Consider the following 22500-nt stretch of genomic DNA (forward strand, 5'->3'; position numbering starts at 1 on the left):
GAGAGAGAGACAGAGAGAGAGAGAGACAGAGAGAGAGAGAGACAGAGAGAGAGAGAGAGAGAGAGAGAGAGAGAGAGAGAGAGAGACAGGGAGAGAGAGAGAGTGAGAGTGAGAGAGAGAGAGAGAGAGAGAGAGAGAGTAGAACAGCTATGATATAACTTGTCAACTTCACGGCAGACACGCCGAGAGCGATCGCACTGCAGGAGCACAGCGCTTCTATTCTAACACCTCTTCTTTCTTTCTTTTTTTCTTCCTTTTAGTGAGGGTCGAGTTTTTCAGGTGATAATTTTTTTTTTAAACACTGGTCGAATCTCCAGGTGATGCCACCCATTTTCACAGATAAGAGGACCTGGGACACGCACTCTGAGTGGGAGATTTTGACCAGCAAGTTATTCTGACTGAAAGGGTCCACCACTGGGAACATGGCTCTCTGTCCGCAGCTGCTGCTGCTGCTCGGGTGGAGCTATCTATTCGGTGGATATTGCACGATGTTGAAAGATCATTTCACTGGTTTGAAAAGAAAAGGTGAATCAGGGCACTCAGGTGCCCCCCGTGGGAACAAAGACCGCTCAGAGAAGGAAGACCTGCTTTTACAGGATACTATGACGGAACACATGCAGATGCTTTACGACAAATACAACCGTGCAGGATTTCCTTTCAAGGAGGGGAATACCGTCCGCAGCTTTAAAGCGCACTGGGGTAAATCTAATTAAATGTGTATTTGTCACGTGCCGAATATAACGAATGTAGACTTAACCGTGAAATTCTTGCTTAGTAGCCTTTCCCAACTATGCAGAGTTACATAAATATAAAAAATATAAAAATATGAACACAAGAGGAATAAAATACACAATCATCCAAAATGTGGGCAAAACTGGTTTTGAATCAACGTTGTTTCCACGTCATTTCAACCCAAAAATTATATGTGATGACATTGAATCATCATGGAAAACTAATTGAATTAGCAAAAAGTCATCAACATAATTGCATTTCATCTTTTTTCACCCAACTTTTAACCTAAATCCAATGACAGGGTGAAATAGTTTGTTGATTTCACATTGAATTCAAGTTAGTTGACAACTCAACCAAATGTAAAACAAAACTAGGCATTGAATTGATTGATGTCGGTGCCCAGGGTGGAACTATACAGGAAGTACCAGTACCAGATCAATGTGCAGAGGTATGAGGTATTTGAGGTAGATCTGTACATGAAGGCAGGGTAAAGTGACTAGGCATCAGGATATATCATAATACGGTATTTGAGGTAGATATGTACATGAAGGCAGGTTAAAGTGACTAGGCATCAGGATAGATAATAATAAGGTATTTGAGGTAGATATGTACATGAAGGCAGGGTAAAGTGACTCGGCATCAGGATAGATAATAATAAGGTATTTGAGGTAGATATGTACATGAAGGCAGGGTAAAGTGACTAGACATCAGGATAGATAATAATACGGTATTTGAGGTAGATATGTACATGAAGGCAGGGTAAAGTGACTAGGCATCAGGATAGATAATAATAAGGTATTTGAGGTAGATATGTACATGAAGGCAGGGTAAAGTGACTAGGCATCAGGATAGATAATAATAAGGTATTTGAGGTAGATATGTACATGAAGGCAGGGTAAAGTGACTAGGCATCAGGATAGATAATAATAAGGTATTTGAGGTAGATATGTACATGAAGGCAGGGTAAAGTGACTAGGCATCAGGATAGATCATAATAAGGTATTTGAGGTAGATATATACATGAAGGCAGGGTAAAGTGACTAGGCATCAGGATAGATAATAATACGGTATTTGAGGTAGATATATACATGAAGGCAGGGTAAAGTGACTAGGCATCAGGATAGATAATAATACGGTATTTGAGGTAGATATATACATGAAGGCAGGGTAAAGTGACCCGGCATCAGGATAGATAATAATAAGGTATTTGAGGTAGATATGTACATGAAGGCAGGGTAAAGTGACTAGGCATCAGGATAGATAATAATAAGGTATTTGAGGTAGATATGTCCATGAAGGCAGGGTAAAGTGACTAGGCATCAGGATAGATAATAATACGGTATTTGAGGTAGATATGTACATGAAGGCAGGGTAAAGTGACTAGGCATCAGGATAGATAATAATAAGGTATTTGAGGTAGATATGTACATGAAGGCAGGGTAAAGTGACTAGGCATCAGGATAGATAATAATAAGGTATTTGAGGTAGATATGTACATGAAGGCAGGGTAAAGTGACTAGGCATCAGGATAGATAATAATAAGGTATTTGAGGTAGATATGTACATGAAGGCAGGGTAAAGTGACTAGGCATCAGGATAGATAATAATAAGAGTAAAATAAAGAACAGAGTAGCAGCAGCAAACTATTGGTGTATGTGTGTTTGTGTTGTCGGTATGAGTGTGTGTTATGTGTGTGTGTGTGTGTGTAGTATATGTTCATGTGTGTGGGTTTTGTGTAAGAGTAGTGGTGTAGTGTGTGTGAGTGAGTGTGTATATAGTGTGTACAAAACATTATGAACACCTGCTCTTTCCATGACATAGACTGACCAGGTGAATCCAGGTGAAAGCTGTGATCCCTTATTGATGTCACTTGTTAAATCGACTTCAATCAGTGTAGATGAATGGGAGGAGACAGGTTTAAAGAAGGATTTTTAAGCCTTGAGACAATTGAGACATGGATTGTGTATGTGTGCCATTCAGAGGGTGAATGGGCAAGACAAAATATTTAAATGCCTTTGAACGGGGTATGGTAGTAGGTGCCAGGCGCAACGGTTTGAGTCAAGAACTGCAGCGCTGCTGGGTTTGTCACGCTGAACAGTTTCCCATGTGTATCAAGAATGATCCACCACCCAACGGACATCCAGCCAACTTGATACAACTGTGGAAAGCATTGGAGTCAACATGGGCCAGCATCCCTGCGGAACGCTTTAAAGACCTTGTAGAGTCCACGCCCCTACAAATTGAGGCTGTTCTGAGAGCAAAGGGGGGGGGGGGGGTTGTGCAACTCAATATTAGGAAGGTGTTCTTAATGTTTTATACAGTCTTGTGATAATGCATAGAGGTACCTATCTTTCCAAACCACCGCTGCGTGTTTTTACGCACCATGAAGCAACACTCATAGTATGGAGATATAGTTTCTAGATTGGGTCTAGGGTGTAGTTCTGTGTTGTATAGTTGGGGCTATAAAGCGCCTGTTGATCCAAAGCCCAGCCAATGGAACACGGAGCCCATTACCCAAACGGAACGGCTGCTTCTCCTGTTGTTTGGTAGCTGTGGACTAACAGCCCAGCCAATGGAACACGGAGCCCATTACCCAAACGGAACGGCTGCTTCTCCTGTTGTTTGGTAACCGTGGACTAACAGTGGCCCTTCAAGCCTGTTAGTCGTTTATGTCTGTGTTTATGGGCGAGTAGCCAATGACAGGACAGGTGTGTTACGTCTGCATTTTGTTTCAACTTTATTCAACTTTCTGATGGAATGTCTGGTCTAAACTCTGCCCATTTAACTCCTAAATATACATGTTTTTACATTCAAGAGGCCGTTATGCAGATGTCACACTGGGATATAACCACTGATATGATAGAACCCCACAGACCTACAGAGTTTTAGCGTATCTGCGCCCTGTTGCCATGTAGGACCCGTCAGGTTTCAGCAGCCATACATAAGAAAACAGCGCCCCCCTACTGGAACGTGTTGATAATGCAGGGGATGGAAAAGGCAGACAATGCTGTGTTCGCTGCATGTCACTGCAGCCTACAGTGAACCCACACAGAACGTTGTTCCCTTAAGGTTCTCCTTTGGTTATTTAAAAAAAATTACTTTCCAAACAACATTTTGGCAAGCCAACATTTGTTATCTGGGAACAAAATGACTAGTGATTGGTTATTATTGTAACATTTCCCTAGAAAATGCCATATGAAGCTTTGAAACGGTTGTTGAATTATAGGGTTTGTGGACATGGCCTAAATAGCCTCTAATTGCTTTTTGCTTTTCTGCTACAGGTTTGAAACAAAACGTAACGATATGCACATAGAGATCCTATAATTAATGTAATTCTATGGATATGTGGACCTGTAAGGACTTATTCCAGGGATGTTCTAATCTACCCTACAACTGCTGGTCTTCTGTTATACCTGATCATGAATTGCACCCACCTGGTGTCCCAGTTGGGCTCTATACTAATCACCACGTCCTGTTGCTCCTCCAGGCACCATCAACAACCAGCAGCTCCAGATCTTCAACCTGACGTCTCTCACCAAGTCCGAGGCCGTCCTGTCGGCTGTGCTCCACTACTACATAGGAGACCTCCCGAACAGCATCCAGCACCCTGGCTGCAGCAGCAGCACCAGGCACAGGAGCTGTGGAGCCCCCTCCCCGTCCCGCCACGGCCCCAGGAAACACAGCCACGTCCAGATGGGTGTCTGGAGCTTCGCCTCAGTGGATAACCACACCAGGGCTTTGGGCCACTTTGTGATCAACGTGTCTACACTATACAGGGACTTCATCTCTTGGCAGTGGAAGGACATCACCCGGGTGGTGAACCAAGCCAAGTATCATGATGAGCTGCTGATCGGGATAGACGTGGCATCACAGCCTGGACCCAGGCCCTGGAAGAAGCTCCTCTCAGACCGCTCTCCATACATCCTGGTCTACGCCAACGACTCGGCCATCTCCGAGCCCCAGAGTGTGGTGTCGACACTACAGAGGCATCAAACGACGACGGCGGCTGGAGAAGGGCCGCTCGCCTCGGGCTTCCATAGACTGGGGCTGCACGCTCGGAACAACACCGCCGCGCAACCACAGGCGCCTCCTCACAGACGCCGGCGCTCTGCTAGCGTCCTCCTCCCGCTCCAGAACAACGAATTACCGGGGCCGGAGTACCCGTATGAGACGACGGGCTGGGACGAGAACGGCCCCTACGAACCGCTGGAGAACAAGCCAGTCCGTCGGCCGAGGAAAAAGACGCGCGGCAAGAGCCAGAGGCACGACAGTAAAATGCCCCTGCTGCAGTTTGACGAGCAGACGATAAAGAAGTCTCGTAGGAAGCAGTGGAACGAACCACGGAACTGCGCTCGCCGCTACCTGAAGGTGGACTTTGCAGACATTGGCTGGAACGAGTGGATTATATCTCCCAAGGCTTTTGATGCCTACTACTGTTCAGGGTCATGCCAGTTCCCCATGCCTAAGGTATGGATGTCTTCATGCTTCAGAGCGTCTGCTAAATGACCTATTTAGTATTTATTATTCATGTAATGGACAATATAATGTGCCAGTATGTGTTTCCCAGATAGACAGGGTCCCCAACCCTCATCCTGGAGACCTGCAGGTTGTGCAGGCTTTTGTTCCAGCAGGCTTTTGTTCCAAGTTCTCGATGAGCGGAATCAGGTGTAACAAAGTCCTGCACGCTTTATCTCTGGCTCATATAACAGCTACTCACAGACTCTGTTTGTCAACTTCAGTGGCTGTTCAGCACCACCGTGTGGCAGAACGTAGAACTGCTGTTGTCAACCATTGTTTCTCCATTAAGATCTTAACACTTGGGTTTCCACATTTTTCTGCTAATAATCCCAAATTTACGTCAAGAAATTCCGGTGACCCCAATTTGGAGAGTAATGTAGTTTAGTGGTTTTTGATATTGAACAACAGGTAATGTGAAATGTAGTATATTATGACTAGCAGTCTGTGTTGATAGCAATGAACACACCTGTGTGCACATAATGTTTTGAAGTACTTTTCTTTCAACAACCTGTCACTGAGTCGGGAATGGTGACATCATACCGGCTCTTTCAGACATCGTCCAGTTAGTTACCCCAGTCAGATGGACCATTATCCAGTTAGTTACCCCAGTCAGATGGAACATTATCCAGTTAGTTACTCCAGTCAGATGGACCATTATCCAGTTAGTTACCCCAGTCAGATGGTACATTATCCAGTTAGTTACCCCAGTCAGATGGAACATTATCCAGTTAGTTACTCCAGTCAGATGGAACATTATCCAGTTAGTTACTCCAGTCAGATGGAACATTATCCAGTTAGTTACCCCAGTCAGATGGAACATTATCCAGTTAGTTACTCCAGTCAGATGGAACATTATCCAGTTAGTTACTCCAGTCAGATGGAACATTATCCAGTTAGTTACTCCAGTCAGATGGAACATTATCCAGTTAGTTACCCCAGTCAGATGAAACATTATCCAGTTAGTTACTCCAGTCAGATGGAACATTATCCAGTTAGTTACTCCAGTCAGATGGAACATTATCCAGTTAGTTACTCCAGTCAGATGGAACATTATCCAGTTAGTTACCCCAGTCAGATGGAACATTATCCAGTTAGTTACCCCAGTCAGATGGAACATTATCCAGTTAGTTACCCCAGTCAGATGGAACATTATCCAGTTAGTTACTCCAGTCAGATGGAACATTATCCAGTTAGTTACTCCAGTCAGATGGAACATTATCCAGTTAGTTACCCCAGTCAGATGGAACATTATCCAGTTAGTTACCCCAGTCAGATGGAACATTATCCAGTTAGTTACCCCAGTCAGATGGAACATTATCCAGTTAGTTACCCCAGTCAGATGGAACATTATCCAGTTAGTTACCCCAGTCAGATGGAACATTATCCAGTTAGTTACCCCAGTCAGATGGAACATTATCCAGTTAGTTACCCCAGTCAGATGGAACATTATCCAGTTAGTTACTCCAGTCAGATGGAACATTATCCAGTTAGTTACCCCAGTCAGATGGAACATTATCCAGTTAGTTACCCCAGTCAGATGGAACATTATCCAGTTAGTTACCCCAGTCAGATGGTACATTATCCAGTTAGTTACCCCAGTCAGATGGTACATTATCCAGTTAGTTACCCCAGTCAGATGGAACATTATCCAGTTAGTTACCCCAGTCAGATGGAACATTATCCAGTTAGTTACTCCAGTCAGATGGAACATTATCCAGTTAGTTACTCCAGTCAGATGGAACATTATCCAGTTAGTTACCCCAGTCAGATGGAACATTATCCAGTTAGTTACTCCAGTCAGATGGAACATTATCCAGTTAGTTACTCCAGTCAGATGGAACATTATCCAGTTAGTTACCCCAGTCAGATGGAACATTATCCAGTTAGTTACCCCAGTCAGATGGAACATTATCCTGTTAGTTACCCCAGTCAGATGGAACATTATCCAGTTAGTTACTCCAGTCAGATGGAACATTATCCAGTTAGTTACCCCAGTCAGATGGAACATTATCCAGTTAGTTACCCCAGTCAGATGGAACATTATCCTGTTAGTTACCCCAGTCAGATGGAACATTATCCAGTTAGTTACTCCAGTCAGATGGAACATTATCCAGTTAGTTACCCCAGTCAGATGGAACATTATCCAGTTAGTTACCCCAGTCAGATGGAACATTATCCAGTTAGTTACCCCAGTCAGATGGAACATTATCCTGTTAGTTACCCCAGTCAGATGGAACATTATCCAGTTAGTTACCCCAGTCAGATGGAACATTATCCAGTTAGTTACTCCAGTCAGATGGAACATTATCCAGTTAGTTACTCCAGTCAGATGGAACATTATCCAGTTAGTTACTCCAGTCAGATGGAACATTATCCAGTTAGTTACTCCAGTCAGATGGAACATTATCCAGTTAGTTACCCCAGTCAGATGGAACATTATCCAGTTAGTTACCCAAATCAGATCGAACATTATCCAGTTAGTTACTCCAGTCAGATGGAACATTATCCAGTTAGTTACCTCAGTCAGATGGAACATTATCCAGTTAGTTACTCCAGTCAGATCGAACATTATCCAGTTAGTTACCCCAGTCAGATCGAACATTATCCAGTTAGTTACTCCAGTCAGATGGAACATTATCCAGTTAGTTACTCCAGTCAGATGGAACATTATCAAGTTAGTTACCCCAGTCAGATCCAATATTATCAAGTTAGTTACCCCAGTCAGATGGAACATTATCCAGTTAGTTACTCCAGTCAAAAGGAACATTATCCAGTTAGTTACCCCAGTCAGATGGAACATTATCCAGTTAGTTACCCCAGTCAGATGGAACATTATCCAGTTAATTACTCCAGTCAGATGGAACATTATCAAGTTAGTTACCCCAGTCAGATGGAACATTATCCAGTTAGTTACTCGAGTCAGATCGAACATTATCCAATTAGTTACCCCAGTCAGATCGAACATTATCAACATTATCAAGTTAGTTACCCCAGTCAGATGGAACAGTGTCCAGTTAGTTACTCCAGTCAGATTGAACATTATCAAGTTAGTTACCCCAGTCAAATCGAGCATTATCCAGTTAGTTACCCCAGTCAAATCGAACATTATCCAGTTAGTTACCCCAGTCAGATGGAACATTATCCAGTTAGTTACCCCAGTCAGATGGAACATTATCCAGTTAGTTACTCCAGTCAGATCGAACATTATCCAGTTAGTTACCCCAGTCAGATGGAACATTATCCAGTTAGTTACCCCAGTCAGATGGTACATTATCCAGTTAGTTACTCCAGTCAGATGGAACATTATCCAGTTAGTTACCCCAGTCAGATGGTACATTATCCAGTTAGTTACTCCAGTCAGATGGAACATTATCCAGTTAGTTACCCCAGTCAGATGGAACATTATCCAGTTAGTTACCCCAGTCAGATGGAACATTATCCAGTTAGTTACCCCAGTCAGATGGAACATTATCCAGTTAGTTACCCCAGTCAGATGGAACATTATCCAGTTAGTTACCCCAGTCAGATGGAACATTATCCAGTTAGTTACCCCAGTCAGATGGAACATTATCCAGTTAGTTACTCCAGTCAGATGGAACATTATCCAGTTAGTTACCCCAGTCAGATGGTACATTATCCAGTTAGTTACTCCAGTCAGATGGAACATTATCCAGTTAGTTACTCCAGTCAGATGGAACATTATCCAGTTAGTTACTCCAGTCAGATGGAACATTATCCAGTTAGTTACCCCAGTCAGATGGAACATTATCCAGTTAGTTACCCCAGTCAGATGGAACATTATCCAGTTAGTTACCCCAGTCAGATGGAACATTATCCAGTTAGTTACCCCAGTCAGATGGAACATTATCCAGTTAGTTACCCCAGTCAGATGGAACATTATCCAGTTAGTTACCCCAGTCAGATGGTACATTATCCAGTTAGTTACCCCAGTCAGATGGAACATTATCCAGTTAGTTACCCCAGTCAGATGGAACATTATCCAGTTAGTTACCCCAGTCAGATGGAACATTATCCAGTTAGTTACCCCAGTCAGATGGTACATTATCCAGTTAGTTACTCCAGTCAGATGGAACATTATCCAGTTAGTTACCTCAGTCAGATGGAACATTATCCAGTTAGTTACCCCAGTCAGATGGAACATTATCCAGTTAGTTACTCCAGTCAGATGGAACATTATCCAGTTAGTTACTCCAGTCAGATGGAACATTATCCAGTTAGTTACCCCAGTCAGATGGAACATTATCCAGTTAGTTACCCCAGTCAGATGGAACATTATCCAGTTAGTTACTCCAGTCAGATGGAACATTATCCAGTTAGTTACCCCAGTCAGATGGTACATTATCCAGTTAGTTACTCCAGTCAGATGGAACATTATCCAGTTAGTTACTCCAGTCAGATGGAACATTATCCAGTTAGTTACCCCAGTCAGATGGAACATTATCCAGTTAGTTACCCCAGTCAGATGGAACATTATCCAGTTAGTTACCCCAGTCAGATGGTTTATTATCCAGTTAGTTACCCCAGTCAGATGGAACATTATCCAGTTAGTTACCCCAGTCAGATGGTACATTATCCAGTTAGTTACTCCAGTCAGATGGAACATTATCAAGTTAGTTACCCCAGTCAGATGGTACATTATCCAGTTAGTTACCCCAGTCAGATGGAACATTATCCTGTTAGTTACCCCAGTCAGATGGAACATTATCCAGTTAGTTACCCCAGTCAGATGGAACATTATCCAGTTAGTTACCCCAGTCAGATGGAACATTATCCAGTTAGTTACCCCAGTCAGATGGAACATTATCCAGTTAGTTACTCCAGTCAGATGGAACATTATCCTGTTAGTTACCCCAGTCAGATGGAACATTATCCAGTTAGTTACCCCAGTCAGATGGAACATTATCCAGTTAGTTACCCCAGTCAGATGGAACATTATCCAGTTAGTTACCCCAGTCAGATGGAACATTATCCAGTTAGTTACTCCAGTCAGATGGAACATTATCCAGTTAGTTACTCCAGTCAGATGGAACATTATCCAGTTAGTTACCCCAGTCAGATGGAACATTATCCAGTTAGTTACCCCAGTCAGATGGAACATTATCCAGTTAGTTACTCCAGTCAGATGGACCATTATCCAGTTAGTTACTCCAGTCAGATGGAACATTATCCAGTTAGTTACCCCAGTCAGATGGAACATTATCCAGTTAGTTACCCCAGTCAGATCGAACATTATCCAGTTAGTTACCCCAGTCAGATGGTACATTATCCAGTTAGTTACCCCAGTCAGATGGAACATTATCCAGTTAGTTACTCCAGTCAGATGGAACATTATCCAGTTAGTTACCCCAGTCAGATGGAACATTATCCAGTTAGTTACCCCAGTCAGATCGAACATTATCCAGTTAATTACTCCAGTCAGATGGAACATTATCCTGTTAGTTACCCCAGTCAGATGGAACATTATCCAGTTAGTTACCCCAGTCAGATGGAACATTATCCAGTTAGTTACCCCAGTCAGATGGAACATTATCCAGTTAGTTACCCCAGTCAGATGGAACATTATCCAGTTAGTTACCCCAGTCAGATGGAACATTATCCAGTTAGTTACTCCAGTCAGATGGAACATTATCCAGTTAGTTACTCCAGTCAGATGGAACATTATCCAGTTAGTTACCCCAGTCAGATGGAACATTATCCAGTTAGTTACCCCAGTCAGATGGAACATTATCCAGTTAGTTACCCCAGTCAGATCGAACATTATCCAGTTAGTTACCCCAGTCAGATGGTACATTATCCAGTTAGTTACCCCAGTCAGATGGAACATTATCCAGTTAGTTACTCCAGTCAGATGGAACATTATCCAGTTAGTTACTCCAGTCAGATGGAACATTATCCAGTTAGTTACTCCAGTCAGATGGAACATTATCCAGTTAGTTACTCCAGTCAGATGGAACATTATCCAGTTAGTTACCCCAGTCAGATGGAACATTATCCAGTTAGTTACCCCAGTCAGATGGAACATTATCCAGTTAGTTACTCCAGTCAGATGGAACATTATCCAGTTAGTTACTCCAGTCAGATGGAACATTATCCAGTTAGTTACCCCAGTCAGATGGAACATTATCCAGTTAGTTACTCCAGTCAGATGGAACATTATCCAGTTAGTTACCCCAGTCAGATGGAACATTATCCAGTTAGTTACCCCAGTCAGATGGTACATTATCCAGTTAGTTACTCCAGTCAGATGGAACATTATCCAGTTAGTTACTCCAGTCAGATGGAACATTATCCAGTTAGTTACTCCAGTCAGATGGAACATTATCCAGTTAGTTACCCCAGTCAGATGGTACATTATCCAGTTAGTTACCCCAGTCAGATGGAACATTATCCAGTTAGTTACTCCAGTCAGATGGAACATTATCCAGTTAGTTACTCCAGTCAGATGGAACATTATCCAGTTAGTTACCCCAGTCAGATGGAACATTATCCAGTTAGTTACCCCAGTCAGATGGAACATTATCCAGTTAGTTACCCCAGTCAGATGGAACATTATCCAGTTAGTTACCCCAGTCAGATGGAACATTATCCAGTTAGTTACCCCAGTCAGATGGAACATTATCCAGTTAGTTACCCCAGTCAGATGGAACATTATCCAGTTAGTTACCCCAGTCAGATGGTACATTATCCAGTTAGTTACTCCAGTCAGATGGAACATTATCCATTTAGTTACTTCAGTCAGATGGAACATTATCCAGTTAGTTACCCCAGTCAGATGGAACATTATCCAGTTAGTTACTCCAGTCAGATGGAACATTATCCAGTTAGTTACCCCAGTCAGATGGTACATTATCCAGTTAGTTACTCCAGTCAGATGGAACATTATCCAGTTAGTTACCCCAGTCAGATGGAACATTATCCAGTTAGTTACCCCAGTCAGATGGAACATTATCCAGTTAGTTACTCCAGTCAGATGGAACATTATCCAGTTAGTTACCCCAGTCAGATGGTACATTATCCAGTTAGTTACTCCAGTCAGATGGAACATTATCCAGTTAGTTACTCCAGTCAGATGGAACATTATCCAGTTAGTTACCCCAGTCAGATGGAACATTATCCAGTTAGTTACCCCAGTCAGATGGAACATTATCCAGTTAGTTACCCCAGTCAGATGGTACATTATCCAGTTAGTTACCCCAGTCAGATGGAACATTATCCAGTTAGTTACCCCAGTCAGATGGTACATTATCCAGTTAGTTACTCCAGTCAGATGGAACATTATCAAGTTAGTTACCCCAGTCAGATGGTACATTATCCAGTTAGTTACCCCAGTCAGATGGAACATTATCCTGTTAGTTACCCCAGTCAGATGGAACATTATCCAGTTAGTTACCCCAGTCAGATGGAACATTATCCAGTTAGTTACCCCAGTCAGATGGAACATTATCCAGTTAGTTACCCCAGTCAGATGGTACATTATCCAGTTAGTTACCCCAGTCAGATGGAACATTATCCAGTTAGTTACCCCAGTCAGATGGAACATTATCCAGTTAGTTACCCCAGTCAGATGCAACATTATCCAGTTAGTTACCCCAGTCAGATGGTACATTATCCAGTTAGTTACTCCAGTCAGATGGAACATTATCCATTTAGTTACTTCAGTCAGATGGAACATTATCCAGTTAGTTACCCCAGTCAGATGGAACATTATCCAGTTAGTTACTCCAGTCAGATGGAACATTATCCAGTTAGTTACCCCAGTCAGATGGTACATTATCCAGTTAGTTACTCCAGTCAGATGGAACATTATCCAGTTAGTTACCCCAGTCAGATGGAACATTATCCAGTTAGTTACCCCAGTCAGATGGAACATTATCCAGTTAGTTACTCCAGTCAGATGGAACATTATCCAGTTAGTTACCCCAGTCAGATGGTACATTATCCAGTTAGTTACTCCAGTCAGATGGAACATTATCCAGTTAGTTACTCCAGTCAGATGGAACATTATCCAGTTAGTTACCCCAGTCAGATGGAACATTATCCAGTTAGTTACCCCAGTCAGATGGTACATTATCCAGTTAGTTACTCCAGTCAGATGGAACATTATCAAGTTAGTTACCCCAGTCAGATGGAACATTATCCAGTTAGTTACCCCAGTCAGATGGAACATTATCCAGTTAGTTACCCCAGTCAGATGGTACATTATCCAGTTAGTTACCCCAGTCAGATGGAACATTATCCAGTTAGTTACCCCAGTCAGATGGTACATTATCCAGTTAGTTACCCCAGTCAGATGGTACATTATCCAGTTAGTTACCCCAGTCAGATGGAACATTATCCAGTTAGTTACCCCAGTCAGATGGAACATTATCCAGTTAGTTACCCCAGTCAGATGGAACATTATCCAGTTAGTTACCCCAGTCAGATGGTACATTATCCAGTTAGTTACTCCAGTCAGATGGAACATTATCCATTTAGTTACTTCAGTCAGATGGAACATTATCCAGTTAGTTACCCCAGTCAGATGGAACATTATCCAGTTAGTTACTCCAGTCAGATGGAACATTATCCAGTTAGTTACCCTAGTCAGATGGTACATTATCCAGTTAGTTACTCCAGTCAGATGGAACATTATCCAGTTAGTTACCCCAGTCAGATGGAACATTATCCAGTTAGTTACCCCAGTCAGATGGAACATTATCCAGTTAGTTACTCCAGTCAGATGGAACATTATCCAGTTAGTTACCCCAGTCAGATGGTACATTATCCAGTTAGTTACTCCAGTCAGATGGAACATTATCCAGTTAGTTACTCCAGTCAGATGGAACATTATCCAGTTAGTTACCCCAGTCAGATGGAACATTATCCAGTTAGTTACCCCAGTCAGATGGAACATTATCCAGTTAGTTACCCCAGTCAGATGGTACATTATCCAGTTAGTTACCCCAGTCAGATGGAACATTATCCAGTTAGTTACCCCAGTCAGATGGTACATTATCCAGTTAGTTACTCCAGTCAGATGGAACATTATCAAGTTAGTTACCCCAGTCAGATGGTACATTATCCAGTTAGTTACCCCAGTCAGATGGAACATTATCCTGTTAGTTACCCCAGTCAGATGGAACATTATCCAGTTAGTTACCCCAGTCAGATGGAACATTATCCAGTTAGTTACCCCAGTCAGATGGAACATTATCCAGTTAGTTACCCCAGTCAGATGGAACATTATCCAGTTAGTTACTCCAGTCAGATGGAACATTATCCTGTTAGTTACCCCAGTCAGATGGAACATTATCCAGTTAGTTACCCCAGTCAGATGGAACATTATCCAGTTAGTTACCCCAGTCAGATGGAACATTATCCAGTTAGTTACCCCAGTCAGATGGAACATTATCCAGTTAGTTACCCCAGTCAGATGGAACATTATCCAGTTAGTTACTCCAGTCAGATGGAACATTATCCAGTTAGTTACTCCAGTCAGATGGAACATTATCCAGTTAGTTACCCCAGTCAGATGGAACATTATCCAGTTAGTTACCCCAGTCAGATCGAACATTATCCAGTTAATTACTCCAGTCAGATGGAACATTATCCTGTTAGTTACCCCAGTCAGATGGAACATTATCCAGTTAGTTACCCCAGTCAGATGGAACATTATCCAGTTAGTTACCCCAGTCAGATGGAACATTATCCAGTTAGTTACCCCAGTCAGATGGAACATTATCCAGTTAGTTACCCCAGTCAGATGGAACATTATCCAGTTAGTTACTCCAGTCAGATGGAACATTATCCAGTTAGTTACTCCAGTCAGATGGAACATTATCCAGTTAGTTACCCCAGTCAGATGGAACATTATCCAGTTAGTTACCCCAGTCAGATGGAACATTATCCAGTTAGTTACCCCAGTCAGATCGAACATTATCCAGTTAGTTACCCCAGTCAGATGGTACATTATCCAGTTAGTTACCCCAGTCAGATGGAACATTATCCAGTTAGTTACTCCAGTCAGATGGAACATTATCCAGTTAGTTACTCCAGTCAGATGGAACATTATCCAGTTAGTTACCCCAGTCAGATGGAACATTATCCAGTTAGTTACCCCAGTCAGATGGAACATTATCCAGTTAGTTACTCCAGTCAGATGGAACATTATCCTGTTAGTTACCCCAGTCAGATGGAACATTATCCAGTTAGTTACCCCAGTCAGATGGAACATTATCCAGTTAGTTACCCCAGTCAGATGGAACATTATCCAGTTAGTTACCCCAGTCAGATGGAACATTATCCAGTTAGTTACTCCAGTCAGATGGAACATTATCCAGTTAGTTACTCCAGTCAGATGGAACATTATCCAGTTAGTTACCCCAGTCAGATGGAACATTATCCAGTTAGTTACCCCAGTCAGATGGAACATTATCCAGTTAGTTACTCCAGTCAGATGGACCATTATCCAGTTAGTTACTCCAGTCAGATGGAACATTATCCAGTTAGTTACCCCAGTCAGATGGAACATTATCCAGTTAGTTACCCCAGTCAGATCGAACATTATCCAGTTAGTTACCCCAGTCAGATGGTACATTATCCAGTTAGTTACCCCAGTCAGATGGAACATTATCCAGTTAGTTACTCCAGTCAGATGGAACATTATCCAGTTAGTTACCCCAGTCAGATGGAACATTATCCAGTTAGTTACCCCAGTCAGATCGAACATTATCCAGTTAATTACTCCAGTCAGATGGAACATTATCCTGTTAGTTACCCCAGTCAGATGGAACATTATCCAGTTAGTTACCCCAGTCAGATGGAACATTATCCAGTTAGTTACCCCAGTCAGATGGAACATTATCCAGTTAGTTACCCCAGTCAGATGGAACATTATCCAGTTAGTTACCCCAGTCAGATGGAACATTATCCAGTTAGTTACTCCAGTCAGATGGAACATTATCCAGTTAGTTACTCCAGTCAGATGGAACATTATCCAGTTAGTTACCCCAGTCAGATGGAACATTATCCAGTTAGTTACCCCAGTCAGATGGAACATTATCCAGTTAGTTACCCCAGTCAGATCGAACATTATCCAGTTAGTTACCCCAGTCAGATGGTACATTATCCAGTTAGTTACCCCAGTCAGATGGAACATTATCCAGTTAGTTACTCCAGTCAGATGGAACATTATCCAGTTAGTTACTCCAGTCAGATGGAACATTATCCAGTTAGTTACTCCAGTCAGATGGAACATTATCCAGTTAGTTACTCCAGTCAGATGGAACATTATCCAGTTAGTTACCCCAGTCAGATGGAACATTATCCAGTTAGTTACCCCAGTCAGATGGAACATTATCCAGTTAGTTACTCCAGTCAGATGGAACATTATCCAGTTAGTTACTCCAGTCAGATGGAACATTATCCAGTTAGTTACCCCAGTCAGATGGAACATTATCCAGTTAGTTACTCCAGTCAGATGGAACATTATCCAGTTAGTTACCCCAGTCAGATGGAACATTATCCAGTTAGTTACCCCAGTCAGATGGTACATTATCCAGTTAGTTACTCCAGTCAGATGGAACATTATCCAGTTAGTTACTCCAGTCAGATGGAACATTATCCAGTTAGTTACTCCAGTCAGATGGAACATTATCCAGTTAGTTACCCCAGTCAGATGGTACATTATCCAGTTAGTTACCCCAGTCAGATGGAACATTATCCAGTTAGTTACTCCAGTCAGATGGAACATTATCCAGTTAGTTACTCCAGTCAGATGGAACATTATCCAGTTAGTTACCCCAGTCAGATGGAACATTATCCAGTTAGTTACCCCAGTCAGATGGAACATTATCCAGTTAGTTACCCCAGTCAGATGGAACATTATCCAGTTAGTTACCCCAGTCAGATGGAACATTATCCAGTTAGTTACCCCAGTCAGATGGAACATTATCCAGTTAGTTACCCCAGTCAGATGGAACATTATCCAGTTAGTTACCCCAGTCAGATGGTACATTATCCAGTTAGTTACTCCAGTCAGATGGAACATTATCCATTTAGTTACTTCAGTCAGATGGAACATTATCCAGTTAGTTACCCCAGTCAGATGGAACATTATCCAGTTAGTTACTCCAGTCAGATGGAACATTATCCAGTTAGTTACCCCAGTCAGATGGTACATTATCCAGTTAGTTACTCCAGTCAGATGGAACATTATCCAGTTAGTTACCCCAGTCAGATGGAACATTATCCAGTTAGTTACCCCAGTCAGATGGAACATTATCCAGTTAGTTACTCCAGTCAGATGGAACATTATCCAGTTAGTTACCCCAGTCAGATGGTACATTATCCAGTTAGTTACTCCAGTCAGATGGAACATTATCCAGTTAGTTACTCCAGTCAGATGGAACATTATCCAGTTAGTTACCCCAGTCAGATGGAACATTATCCAGTTAGTTACCCCAGTCAGATGGAACATTATCCAGTTAGTTACCCCAGTCAGATGGTACATTATCCAGTTAGTTACCCCAGTCAGATGGAACATTATCCAGTTAGTTACCCCAGTCAGATGGTACATTATCCAGTTAGTTACTCCAGTCAGATGGAACATTATCAAGTTAGTTACCCCAGTCAGATGGTACATTATCCAGTTAGTTACCCCAGTCAGATGGAACATTATCCTGTTAGTTACCCCAGTCAGATGGAACATTATCCAGTTAGTTACCCCAGTCAGATGGAACATTATCCAGTTAGTTACCCCAGTCAGATGGAACATTATCCAGTTAGTTACCCCAGTCAGATGGTACATTATCCAGTTAGTTACCCCAGTCAGATGGAACATTATCCAGTTAGTTACCCCAGTCAGATGGAACATTATCCAGTTAGTTACCCCAGTCAGATGCAACATTATCCAGTTAGTTACCCCAGTCAGATGGTACATTATCCAGTTAGTTACTCCAGTCAGATGGAACATTATCCATTTAGTTACTTCAGTCAGATGGAACATTATCCAGTTAGTTACCCCAGTCAGATGGAACATTATCCAGTTAGTTACTCCAGTCAGATGGAACATTATCCAGTTAGTTACCCCAGTCAGATGGTACATTATCCAGTTAGTTACTCCAGTCAGATGGAACATTATCCAGTTAGTTACCCCAGTCAGATGGAACATTATCCAGTTAGTTACCCCAGTCAGATGGAACATTATCCAGTTAGTTACTCCAGTCAGATGGAACATTATCCAGTTAGTTACCCCAGTCAGATGGTACATTATCCAGTTAGTTACTCCAGTCAGATGGAACATTATCCAGTTAGTTACTCCAGTCAGATGGAACATTATCCAGTTAGTTACCCCAGTCAGATGGAACATTATCCAGTTAGTTACCCCAGTCAGATGGTACATTATCCAGTTAGTTACTCCAGTCAGATGGAACATTATCAAGTTAGTTACCCCAGTCAGATGGAACATTATCCAGTTAGTTACCCCAGTCAGATGGAACATTATCCAGTTAGTTACCCCAGTCAGATGGTACATTATCCAGTTAGTTACCCCAGTCAGATGGAACATTATCCAGTTAGTTACCCCAGTCAGATGGTACATTATCCAGTTAGTTACCCCAGTCAGATGGTACATTATCCAGTTAGTTACCCCAGTCAGATGGAACATTATCCAGTTAGTTACCCCAGTCAGATGGAACATTATCCAGTTAGTTACCCCAGTCAGATGGAACATTATCCAGTTAGTTACCCCAGTCAGATGGTACATTATCCAGTTAGTTACTCCAGTCAGATGGAACATTATCCATTTAGTTACTTCAGTCAGATGGAACATTATCCAGTTAGTTACCCCAGTCAGATGGAACATTATCCAGTTAGTTACTCCAGTCAGATGGAACATTATCCAGTTAGTTACCCTAGTCAGATGGTACATTATCCAGTTAGTTACTCCAGTCAGATGGAACATTATCCAGTTAGTTACCCCAGTCAGATGGAACATTATCCAGTTAGTTACCCCAGTCAGATGGAACATTATCCAGTTAGTTACTCCAGTCAGATGGAACATTATCCAGTTAGTTACCCCAGTCAGATGGTACATTATCCAGTTAGTTACTCCAGTCAGATGGAACATTATCCAGTTAGTTACTCCAGTCAGATGGAACATTATCCAGTTAGTTACCCCAGTCAGATGGAACATTATCCAGTTAGTTACCCCAGTCAGATGGAACATTATCCAGTTAGTTACCCCAGTCAGATGGTACATTATCCAGTTAGTTACCCCAGTCAGATGGAACATTATCCAGTTAGTTACCCCAGTCAGATGGTACATTATCCAGTTAGTTACTCCAGTCAGATGGAACATTATCAAGTTAGTTACCCCAGTCAGATGGTACATTATCCAGTTAGTTACCCCAGTCAGATGGAACATTATCCTGTTAGTTACCCCAGTCAGATGGAACATTATCCAGTTAGTTACCCCAGTCAGATGGAACATTATCCAGTTAGTTACCCCAGTCAGATGGAACATTATCCAGTTAGTTACCCCAGTCAGATGGAACATTATCCAGTTAGTTACTCCAGTCAGATGGAACATTATCCTGTTAGTTACCCCAGTCAGATGGAACATTATCCAGTTAGTTACCCCAGTCAGATGGAACATTATCCAGTTAGTTACCCCAGTCAGATGGAACATTATCCAGTTAGTTACCCCAGTCAGATGGAACATTATCCAGTTAGTTACCCCAGTCAGATGGAACATTATCCAGTTAGTTACTCCAGTCAGATGGAACATTATCCAGTTAGTTACTCCAGTCAGATGGAACATTATCCAGTTAGTTACCCCAGTCAGATGGAACATTATCCAGTTAGTTACCCCAGTCAGATCGAACATTATCCAGTTAATTACTCCAGTCAGATGGAACATTATCCTGTTAGTTACCCCAGTCAGATGGAACATTATCCAGTTAGTTACCCCAGTCAGATGGAACATTATCCAGTTAGTTACCCCAGTCAGATGGAACATTATCCAGTTAGTTACCCCAGTCAGATGGAACATTATCCAGTTAGTTACCCCAGTCAGATGGAACATTATCCAGTTAGTTACTCCAGTCAGATGGAACATTATCCAGTTAGTTACTCCAGTCAGATGGAACATTATCCAGTTAGTTACCCCAGTCAGATGGAACATTATCCAGTTAGTTACCCCAGTCAGATGGAACATTATCCAGTTAGTTACCCCAGTCAGATCGAACATTATCCAGTTAGTTACCCCAGTCAGATGGTACATTATCCAGTTAGTTACCCCAGTCAGATGGAACATTATCCAGTTAGTTACTCCAGTCAGATGGAACATTATCCAGTTAGTTACTCCAGTCAGATGGAACATTATCCAGTTAGTTACTCCAGTCAGATGGAACATTATCCAGTTAGTTACTCCAGTCAGATGGAACATTATCCAGTTAGTTACCCCAGTCAGATGGAACATTATCCAGTTAGTTACCCCAGTCAGATGGAACATTATCCAGTTAGTTACTCCAGTCAGATGGAACATTATCCAGTTAGTTACCCCAGTCAGATGGAACATTATCCAGTTAGTTACCCCAGTCAGATGGAATGTCGTCTTTAACCTCCTCCTTCTCTTCTGTCCTATAGTCTCTGAAGCCTAGTAACCACGCCACCATCCAGAGCATTGTGAGAGCGGTGGGGGTGGTGTCTGGTATCCCTGAGCCCTGCTGTGTCCCAGACAAGATGTCTTCCCTCTCCATCCTCTTCTTCGACGAGGACAAGAACGTTGTGCTCAAAGTCTACCCCAACATGACTGTGGACTCCTGTGCCTGCAGATAGGGACAATTACCACACACAAACACACACACACACACACACACACACACACACACACACACACACACACACACACACACACACATAGAACAATCTCTCTGCAACATAGCCACCTCTCAAGGATCAAGGATTTTCCTCTTTTGCACTGGAAGAGAGATTAGGGATTACAATCTACTATCTAAATGGAGATGAGATTGTTATTGACGAACCATTTCAGGGAAGGACTGCTGGACCTTCCTCCTATTGGAAGCCTGAAGTAACCTGGAAAATAAACAGCTCACTTTTCTCATCATCATCATCACTATCACCACCATCATCATCATGGCTTCTTACCTGTTTGAATGTTTGAATAGAATTAAACAGCCCTTGGAGAGGAGGACCTAATGCAGTTTGAGGTACTACCTTGAAGGGGGAGAGAAACTCCCGGAATGAAAGACCTTCTGTGATGCACAGTACTGTGAGCTCCAAAAGTATTGGGACAGTGACACATTTGTTGTTGTTTTGGCTCTGTACTCCAGCACTTTGGATTTGAAATTATACAATGAGGTTAAAGTGCAGACTGTCAGCTTTAATTGGAGGGTATTTTCATCCATATTGGGTGAACCGTTTAGAAAGAACAGCACCTTTTGTTCGTAGTCCCCCCATTTTAGGGGACCAAAAGTATTGGGACAAATTCACTTATTGTGTATTAAAGTAATCCTTAATGAATCGTGAATAATGATGAGTGAGAAAGTTACAGACGCACAAATATCATATCTCCAAGACATGCCTTTTTGAGGGGGGTATGATATATGTGCGTCTGTAACTTTCTCACTCATCATGATTCACGATTCATTCAGGACTACCCATAATCATGGTAACATCCACATTAATGTAGAAGTGTTTAGAAACATATTCTATTCTTATTTACAATAAAAGTGACTCCAAAATGACAAAATACATTATTTACCGTTCATTTCTATTGGACACAAAATAATCTGAAACACAACCAAAACAAAACAGCAAATGCATCCAACAAGTTTGTAGAGTCACAAGCTTGATGTAGTCATAGGAATATGGGACCAAATACAACACTTTTGACAACTTTAATACACATGTAAGTAAATTCTTCCCAATACTTTTTGTCCCCTAAAATGGGGGAACTATGTACAAAAAGTGCTGTATCATTTCAAATCCAAAGTGCAGGAGTACAAAGCCAAAACAACAATACTTTTGGAGCTCGCTGTATCTGCCCCTGTTTTTATAACGGCAGGACCCCAGTACTGCCCCTGTTTTATAACGACAGGACCCCAGTCCTGCCCCTGTTTTATAACGACAGGACCCCAGTACTGCCCCTGTTTTATAACGGCAGGACCCCAGTACTGCCCCTGTTTTTATAACGACAGGACCCCAGCATTGCCTCAGTGGGACTCT

The 22500-nt window shown here is 42.1% G+C and overlaps 1 protein-coding gene across 1 annotated transcript; it reads left to right on the plus strand.

Moving 5' to 3' along the window:
- Positions 1-422: 422 nt before the first annotated feature.
- LOC311124198 (bone morphogenetic protein 3-like) lies at positions 423-21090 on the plus strand (the record flags this gene model as incomplete). The annotated part of the gene is made up of 3 exons (XM_084198391.1): positions 423-699; positions 4220-5199; positions 20899-21090. 3 exons carry the CDS (start codon positions 423-425, stop codon positions 21088-21090), a joined length of 1449 nt encoding a protein of 482 aa, XP_084054517.1.
- Between the last annotated feature and the right edge of the window lie 1410 nt (positions 21091-22500).

This window comes from Coregonus lavaretus (genome assembly GCF_964263955.1).
Source record: "Coregonus lavaretus genome assembly, contig: HAP1_SCAFFOLD_364, whole genome shotgun sequence".
NCBI lineage: Eukaryota > Metazoa > Chordata > Actinopteri > Salmoniformes > Salmonidae > Coregonus > Coregonus lavaretus.